Consider the following 9491-nt stretch of genomic DNA (forward strand, 5'->3'; position numbering starts at 1 on the left):
CTTGATTATAAGCTGTGTGTCTTCATACAATAAGATTGTAAGAGTAGACGTGTTTAATGATGTTGTTGTTCTACTCTTCTGAAAGGAGAGTAGAAGAAGTTCTGTGCCAAGTTCTGTTGATTTCAGTAAATGTTGAGCTGCTGGAAGATGTTTTTATTGTCTTTGCTGTGATACCAGAAACAGTGACCCGCTTTGTGAACGAGAGGGCTTTTGTTTGTTGTTTGTTGTAGTAAATGTACAATTACATAATGTAGCATGATGTATTAAATCTGAAAGCTGTCATTGTGATTTTTGTCTCATTTAAATATATTAGTCAAAAGGCTTTTTTGTCTCATTTCCTTTTTTAAATTATAGTGTGAAAATTTTGCACACACCTAATATTTATTAGAGGTTTTTAAGAACGAAAAGCATGCCAGGACCAAATGTTGGAGTATCAAAAACCTAATTCTAATGCACAAAACTTGAAATGCTAGTGGGGAAAAAAAATGCTGTTTAAAAAAAAAAAAAAAAGGTTATAGTTATGCATGTGGCTTGTGCAACATCAAATTATTATGCTGCTGAAGTATTGCTAAGATAAGAAGATTTAAATAATTTTTCAGGAACAGAATCAAATCGTTATCAAATTTGTCCTATCAGAGTACAACGATGGATCTGCTGGAGATGTTTCAGCATTTTGTTTGCGTTTCACATGAAAGGAAGTAATTTTAAAGTTTGTGGATGTCAGTAAAAAAAGAAAAAAACTTAGGCGAGCAAAACCAAATCTGTTGGTTGATTTACTGTTGACTCATTGTGGAAACAAGTTCTGTTTTTAGAAGTCTCGCACATTTAGAAGCTTTATATTTATTAGCTGCTTAACTGCAAGAAAGGCAAAGACGAAAAACGGGAAAATGCGCAGAAAACAACCAAGTTTTTATTTGTATTCTGCAAAAATTACATAAATGTGAAAAATGCTCAATGTTGATTAATTTTAAGATTGAATGCAGAAGCAGTTTGTTAATGGGTTTTATCAATACATTCTGCCACAACCGGGCCTTGTGAGGACATACAAGATCTTGAAAAGTAGCAAACAAGAAAATAAATACAATGTCAAAAACAAAAACATTACAAAAGGCTGAAGCTACACCTGCTCCATTTTACAACCAGACCTAGAAAATGGCTTTGTGCCAATCTCTGCTGCTGCAGTTCACTCTCAGAAAATGGCAAGCATTGTTGGGTTTTTTTAAAATTGGATTTATATAATGCATCCAAAAAGCAGAACAATCCAGTTTTTAAATTCATATTTCTCAACAGCATGAGTCACTTGCTTCTTCTTACCATAATAGGAACAAAAAGAAAAAGTCTGTAAGATGTGCAAAAAAAATTCCACATTTATTCGACACATAACGGAAGTAATAAAGTGGGTTTTTTCAGCACACTTTGTGTTACCTAAAATACTGAACAATGTCCTGTAAAAACGACACTTCTACTTTTCAAATGTCTTGTATGAGCTAGCTATGCCGCAGTGCTAAACAGGGGGTTTGTTTGAGCTGTGGTATTTTTATTCATGTCCTTCTTTATAACAGAGCTGAAGCTAACAGCATTTCTGCTGACAGAAATTAGCATCTCCTTGCTTCTGCTAATGTAAAATTGATTATAGGTTCCACAAGGATGCTGCAGTGCCAAAATCCTCCTGAGTTAACATTGATACTAGTAATTACATTATGGACATTTTGACATGTATTGACCTGTAACATATTTTGTTGAAAAGCACATATAGAATAATATCAGAGATTGTCTGAAGATTTCAGAAGTATTTGATCTGAAGCATAAAAGAACCATTTATAGAGTTCCGTCATGAAACAATGGAAACCAGTACACAGTTCCATATTTTCTATTGCAGAATGTTTATTTGTTAAAGGTCTACAACATTCTTCTTCTATTCTTTCCATAAAGAAGACTTTCTTGATATGTGCCTCGCCACACTTCCTCTTGGAAGGTCTTCTTTGAACTTTGGCTGATTTTTCATGTCTCTTTGACAGACTTGAAACAGAAACTGAGAGACGCATCACTCAGCAGTTGATTATTTGCTATAGATAACATGATTTAAGCTACGTAGTTGTGTCTGTGGGGAAATTGCCACTTTATTCATTTTTATAAATTTAGCACAAGAAATAGCTAAAACATTCTGCCTTTGTGACGGCTTACTATTTACAAAACCTCCTGAAGACCAATTAAAAATTGCATCTTTACTTTCATTCCTTAAGTTTAGAAACATTTAAATGCCTGAATGACAAGGCAGAGTGTCTTAGGAACTGAACTGAGAAACAATCAGTTAAAGTCCAAAGAAGACTCAGGAAAGCCAGAATAACTGTTTAAGACAAATTTGGAAAAATTACAAGGAATTCCCGGTACAAAATAAAAAGAAATAATTGATGAGTCAACATTTTTGCAACGTACAGGGAACTGTTTTGATTTCTTGTCCACCCCCTGTGGGTTTACTGTTGCACATTTCTGTCACTGTAATCAAAAATGGTTCTGTTTTGTGTTTTTTGCACAGGCAAATTGGAAACGCACGCCTCCCCTGTTCTTCTCTGTGTTCTGTAATCCGTAGCATCTTCAGAGTATTACCTCGCTGACGTTCTGGGACTGCTGGGTTACGCTCCAAATCTCCCGTGAGTCTGAACTGGAAAGAGCAGACAGAAAACAAATTTATCCGAACATTCGTTTAACTCTGGTAGAGCATGAGAAATACAAGAATGGGCCTCACTTCGTTTGTGTCTCTTTGGTTGTGGTTCTGCAGCAGTTGAGTTTCCATGGGAACTTTTCCTTGGATAGATAAAGCATAGGCTGAATGGTGCTGCTAAAGTCCATCAAGCCAAAACCGACATGGTGAATATAGCAGCGAAACACGTCCTGAGAGAAGTACCCTTGAAAGGGGAACAATGCAACAGAAGGGAAGTAGTTGAAGACAATGATAGCCAGGATTATCAGAACCATGTTGAAGGCTCTCTTCTTCACCGGATGCTTCGAGTCCCGGCCGGGCCTGGACCGTCTCAGGGCCCAGAGAATCACTATGTTGCAAAACACCATGAAAGCAAACGCTGTGAGGATCATCACCGTGTAGACCTGCTCAAAACGCGGAATGTTTCCAGCACATTTAGCCGAGGCGTAGGCCAGGATAATGAGCCAAACCAGGACGGCCAGCGCCGGCCTGTGCTGACGGTCTTTGAGCCTGGTGAAGAAGATGGGGTGGATCACGGCGATGTAACGGTCCAGGCAAATGCAGGACAGAAAGAGCGGCGAGAAGTCTTTTATGCCGTAGAAGAAGCGCAGGACGTACCAGGGGCTGCTGGAGGTGAGGAAGACGATGCTGGCCAGCTCCAGCGGAGGCGTGAGACAGAACAGCACGTCTAGAACCGCCAGGTGAACGATGAAGATATCCGAGGTGGAGGAATCCCTCTTGCTCTTGTGGATGAGCCACAACACTGTGATGTTGGCCGGGATGCCCACGAACATGTTGGTGAACTGCAGGCTGAGATACCAGATAAGAACTTCTGGGATGTGTTTGCAGTTCTCATATAAGGTTTTATCTCCACTGAAATTTGCGAATCCCCGAGAGATGTAGAGCCCAGAGACGTTTAAGTCAAAACCCTCCATGTCGGCTGGTTGGATCAGGCAGAAGGACAAAGCTCTGTTAAACAACAAATCAGTACATGCGTTTAAATCAAACAACAATTAAACTCTGTTTAAGATGACTAGGAAGAATCTACGTATAACATCACATCTGAAATGTGTGCTCTCTCTTTTTTATGTCATATAACTTCATCTTGTGTAGATATGGATGAGGGAAACTGTTTAACTGTTCCTGATATACGTTTGTCATGGAAAAGCATTCAGAGCCCTTTGTACTCAAACCACAAACTGCAACAACTTTTAGAGAGATTTCAATACAAAGAAGCTCATATTTGTGGATGCGTGAAACGCAATTTTCTTTATATATTCAATCTGAAAAGTGTGGCATAATTTGTGCTCAGTCCCTTTTTCACTGTGCACAACCAATTGTCTCCAGAATTCATTTATTAAAGTATCTAGATCCACCTGTGTGCATTTTAATGACATTATGATCAAAATGCAAGCCACGTATGTCAAAGACACAGTAGATGTGTAAAAAGGTCGATTCGCATAAGACCAAAAACGTTTGTGTAGCCCAAACATTTTTGGGGGAAAACCAGAACTGCACTCAGCAATGTCATTCTTCATGTTCTGCTTTCACCACAAATCTCTATTGAAGTGCCAACAATATTTATTCTCCAAAGTTGTTTTTTTTAACCACGTTTCCATATTTTTACCCAGTACTTGCTTTTACTTTTACTTCTTTTATTTAAAGATGAACAATACAAATTACTTAACCAGACAATTTCTGCCAGTCTTCTCAATGTGCCAGAAATAAAACATGGTAATTCCCTGTTAAACTACATTATTTGCTGACATCCCAATTCTTTCATTACTGAATCCTTAAATCCTTATAAGTTTATCTCTTATTGTTTTTTTTTTTTCGAATTACAAGCAAGATGAACAGACTATGAAAATATTTTGTGAAGTTCTTTTATTTAAAAGTGTCTCAGTGCAGCATGTAGGTGCTTAAAGTGTGAGCTTGTATTCAAAAGTTGCTCTGTCGTCTCTTCTACTTGTTTGCACTTGCGGTTCTTTGAAAACAAAATAAAACTACACATGTACAGAAAGCAGAAGTCAAATGCAGTAGTAGAAACATAGCTGTCCACAGATGTGATAAAACTCTTAAAGTAACGTTAAAAGGAAGTTGAAGTCATATTAAAGACAGATCATAAGAATTAATTTATTTCAACTTGTAACATTAATTTGTTGTACTAGAGATAACTTAGTTTGATTCCCCTTATAATTTGAATTAGATATCAACCATTGCACTGTTTATGACATTATTTTCAGTTTCATGTTAACACCATTTAAATCTATCATGCTGCTTCAGTGACAATTCACATTTCCGCATGCAGAATTCATTTGGAGTTATCTTTGATGCTGCGTAAGCTCCAAATTTACAAGAGGCATATTTTAATATAATTTTATTTTCTGTTTGCGTGTGATACACGTTAGTCACGTACAGCACATTAATGTTGTAATAAAATTGATCCAGCTTAGCCTTGTTATCAGTTGTATTGTGTAAGAACTGTTTTTATTCATTTTTGCCTCATTACTTCATGGAATATCAAACAACAGTTCATATGAGACATTTAATTCAATCTAATCTGTCACCTCAGGTCATTTTTATTTATTCATCCTGGCTTCTTGTGTTACTAAAGCATTTATCTTTTTCGTTCAGTTTCCATGAAGGAGCTTCATGTGAAATAAAACTGCGTAATTTAAATGAAGACACAATACGCTAACAAGGCACTTTGTATTGCAAATGTGCTATCTAAATAAAATTACCTTTACCTTTAAAATGTCTTTTTTTAAGCATATATTAGGACTCGTTGGTGTTACCCTGCAAGAAAATGTTTTGCAACTTCCTTTACACATCACTGGCTAAAAAAACTTTCTCTCCGGCTTAAAACATAAACTCTTCCAAGCATTCTTTACAGTAATATAAATAAATAAAATATTTAAAATATATAACATATATACATAGATATAGATATATAGATCTCTTGATGAATTACAGTAGATGTAATTTAATCTCTACCTGTGAAACAAAACTTACATTTTAAAAATATGCAAACCTGGAAGATTAAACTATGCTATTTTTAAAACATATCTCACTAACATGTGCCTTTTAGCTTTTATAATGTTAAACAAAGCCTCATACCTCTTTCAACAGGACCCCAGTCTTGTCTGGATGTAACTTCTCTGAAGTGAGATGTGTGTCAGCTTTGCTGTCACTAATGTAATTTCCTATTTTGTTCTGTTAGAGCTTTGCCGGGCAACTGCAGTGAAAAATGGCTGCCATGCGTGCCAACAAGTGGACGTCAAAACACTATCTCTATTTATATGGTCGACATGTAAATAAGGAGTCAGAATGCATCCTGGACTTTTGTCACAAAGGCTAAGCAGCAAACTCTGGTGCAGATATTTCCATAAAACTGTGCACTCTCTGTTTAAATTCAAATGCTACGAGTTATAGGCTAAAGATAAGCCACACTCACCTGTTAACCTGCGAGGTGACATATCCATCGACTCTTCACTGTGTCTGCAGTGTTCCTGCATGAGAAAACACTTAACCTTCACCCTAAAATGGGCAGATTGCATCCTTGAGAGTGTGAGCAAACACTTGAGGGATTGTTCAAAATCGTCCAATCACAGTGTGGGGATGAGGGCGTGGAAGCTGAGGATCTTCCCCTACAGAATGCCATGATTGTCTTGGCTTGGCCCCTCTGCATCAATGATAAATCTATTACTAAATTCACAAAATTTACCAATGCATTAACTACATGTATGCATTTTGCAAACAAGTTAAAGTTAAAAATGAATATTGGTGAAATCAAGGAACAGCTGACAGTGTCCAGAGAGACGGCGTCGCATCTTCCATTCGCACCAATCGACACTGATGCAACAAACTGATAAGAGCCCGGCGGAAAATCGGCGGTAAACAACTGATGCAACAAGACTGTAAATTATAACTGATTAAATTCACTGTAACATGGTGTAATATGTTACGAGGCCTTGCAAAGGGATCCATAAATTTGAAAGTTTTTTTTTTTTTGCATTTCGTCCTGTTACGATCACAAACTGATCTTTATCAGGATGTTATGCAATAGATCAACAAAAAGAAGCGTATAATGGTGAAGTAAAAGGAAACTGATGTGTGTTTTTCATTTCCTTTCCCCTAATTAAAATGTAAAAGGTGTGGCTTGCGTTCGTGTTCAGCCACCATTTCTCTCTCTGATTATGAAATCAGAGAGAGAAATCACACAATCAACTAATAGAGTCCGCCTTTGCGTAATTTAAACTCAGCATGAAATAAATACAGTTGCTTTGTGAACACTTCAAAGATGTTCTTTTTCAGAGAATATCACATAAAAAATAGCATGATGAAACCCAAGGAACACAGGCAGATCAGAAAGGAGATGAAATCAGGAGGAAGCAAATTGCAAAACAGTTTGTTCCTGTTTTGCAACTTGAGAAACAGGGAAACACCTACACTCACACTTGGTAGGTTTGAGCGCCCAGAACTTGGACGCTCAAACCTACCTGGAGCTCTGGGGGAGATTCAGAGATTCTCGGCTCAGGTTGTAAAGCTCAGTTTAGGTCATCTGCTGTTCTACTCTAATTCTGAGCAATTTTGCACAAACAAAGTAACATAAATTTCATTGTCTAACTGTGCAAAGCTAAGAGCATCACACATAAGGAGATGCAGCTGTAAATGCAGCAAATGGTGTTGAATCATTGGGGAGCCCAATTCAAACGCATGCCACCCTGTTCAGACTAATATTTGTAAAAAAAAAAAACACAAAAAAAACAATCCATTGTTTTTCTTGTATCTTGCCATACTCCATAAAATAACAATAAAATGCATCAAAATGTGTGCCTGTAGTTTCCAAGGGAACACTTAAGACATGGTAAAAGAAGCAGGCATGTTTTACAGCGCTCATTGGGAATCACCTCATAACCTCCTGTAACCTCTGACCTTTTCCCTCCAACTTGTCCTAAATTTAAGACAACTGGGTGCAGCAGTCACTCTCTAAAGTTCATTAAGTGAAACAACATTAAACCCATTTTTTTTATCTCTTTCTTTACTCTCCTGCCAGTTGTGCTGCATTTATGGTGATTAACTTCTGAGGTGGATTCAGACTGTTTGAACTGGTTTATTGCTGGAGTTGGACTGTGAGTTGTTTACCTCTGTGCGCCCCTCGCCTCTGCTTGTTTGCAGAGGTGTTGCGTTTAACAGAAGGAGCCTCTCCTTCCCATATGGCAGAACATTTCCACTGGTTTGGTAAATTCTGCAGAAGTGGGAGAACACACTCCAAATGCTGCAGCAGCACAGCCATATGTATATTTTTTCATCTACTATTGTAGATACCGCAGCTGCTTTATGAATACATCAAATTTAAAAATAGTATTTTGCATTCCGTAAATTAAAATAATTTCATTTTGGTTTACAAAATGAAATTATGAATATTTTAAGGAGATATCCTTAAAACACAATGGTAAAGAAGGAATGAAGCTAGGATTGTTAGTCAATCTTCTTGTTTTTATACATCTTTTCTTTGACACTTCTGTGTATTACTGTATAAAAAGCAGCATACTGCAGACATTAAATTGCGGGTGCAGAAAGAAACACAACCAAAGTTGCTGCTAGGAAGCACTTTTATTCATTTCAATCACCTCTTATGGAGTTTGGTACCCTCAGAGGAAAGAAAAGGGGCTCCACATACCATTGAATGAACAGCAAAAACCCTAAACAAGTGGGAAACAGACCTGCGCAAACATCCCAGCAGTACCATTAGAAACTATCTCGGCCGTCCCACCACCCACCAACTAAATTCTTCTGTAAACTTGAGGATGGTTTCATGCTTTCAAACGTCTACACGCATCCATATCCAGGAAGAATCTGGGAAAAGGGAACTCGTACAAAGACAATGCAGGTTTTCATATCCGTGCTAACCTTTAATCTCAACATTTCAAAGTTAAATCTCTCAGTGGAAAATATTTTGGAGCTCTAAACAAGATCCAAGGAAAAAATAAAATAAAATAATCCATTGTAGCAACATGCAGATGGCAGTTTTGATTTTTTTTTTTTTTTTAGCTCTTTTGGCTTCTGGTATAACATCAGAATCTTGTTGCACCATATTTACCATCTATCGAACTTATTCTCATAGCTTTCTTTCACATGCAAACTTCCAGGTTTCTCCTCATCTCCTTGTGTTACACCTCTCCAGGGCTTGTAGGCTGACCTTGAGTCATTTCCACACATGCATCGCAGCTCTGAAAGTTTAAGTTATCCTTTTCAGGAAAGCAAGTACGGAACATCTCAGAGCCGCCCTTCAAACGGAGTGGCAATAAAATATTAATGAGCTTACGAGGCCCCAGAGGAGGAAATTTCCAGCTAATTAACTTGTGCTTATAGTGAAGGACATATAATCTGAGCAAACCATGCAGATACAAGTCCATGAGCTTATGTCCTACCTAGATTGTTACATCATGTGTTTACTCTTCAGGCTGATTGAGTAATTATGAGACTGATCGATTTCTTAATACAATCTAGTCTTGCTCAACTTCATGGCATACTACTGAAATGTCCTACTTTGTATACTTTTTATATTTCTGTTATTGTCCATCAATAATTTCAGGAAAGTATTAGAAACTGTCAATTTCCTCTTTGCTCCTTTAGGAAGTCATTTAGAAGCCTTCCTGGTTATAAACCCATTTTTGTGGAAGCCACAAGCATTCAATGCGTTTCTAAGATGTTCCTCTGAACTGAGTTCATGTGTGGAAAAAGACTCAAAATACAAAACAAGTCTGAATATGTAACATCCTAATAA

General features: G+C 37.3%; 1 protein-coding gene across 2 annotated transcripts; it reads right to left on the reverse strand.

The window, feature by feature from the left end:
• Positions 1-942: 942 nt before the first annotated feature.
• Positions 943-6203, reverse strand: hcar2 (hydroxycarboxylic acid receptor 2-). Of its 2 annotated transcripts, none has more exons than XM_008424319.1 (3): positions 6156-6203; positions 2747-3670; positions 943-2662 (listed from the first exon to the last, which is right to left on the reverse strand). In XM_008424319.1, the coding sequence occupies exons 2-3, from the start codon at positions 3634-3636 to the stop codon at positions 2596-2598; spliced, it is 957 nt and encodes a 318-aa protein (XP_008422541.1). In that variant the 5' UTR covers positions 3637-3670; positions 6156-6203; the 3' UTR covers positions 943-2595. The 2 variants fall into 2 exon arrangements, with proteins under 2 accessions (XP_008422541.1, XP_008422542.1); XM_008424320.1 differs by lacking the exon at positions 6156-6203 and adding an exon at positions 5819-5891.
• Between the last annotated feature and the right edge of the window lie 3288 nt (positions 6204-9491).

Source organism: Poecilia reticulata, linkage group LG12, assembly GCF_000633615.1.
Source record: "Poecilia reticulata strain Guanapo linkage group LG12, Guppy_female_1.0+MT, whole genome shotgun sequence".
NCBI lineage: Eukaryota > Metazoa > Chordata > Actinopteri > Cyprinodontiformes > Poeciliidae > Poecilia > Poecilia reticulata.

Bases quoted from the DNA above. Each gene is read 5' to 3' on its own strand.
- hcar2 (XM_008424319.1), bottom strand. From the start codon at position 3,636: ATGGAGGGTTTTGACTTAAACGTCTCTGGGCTCTACATCTCTCGGGGA. The intron at 2,663-2,746 runs GTGAGGCCCATT...TGCTCTTTCCAG, and splicing joins ACCAAAGAGACACAAACGAA to TTCAGACTCACGGGAGATTT.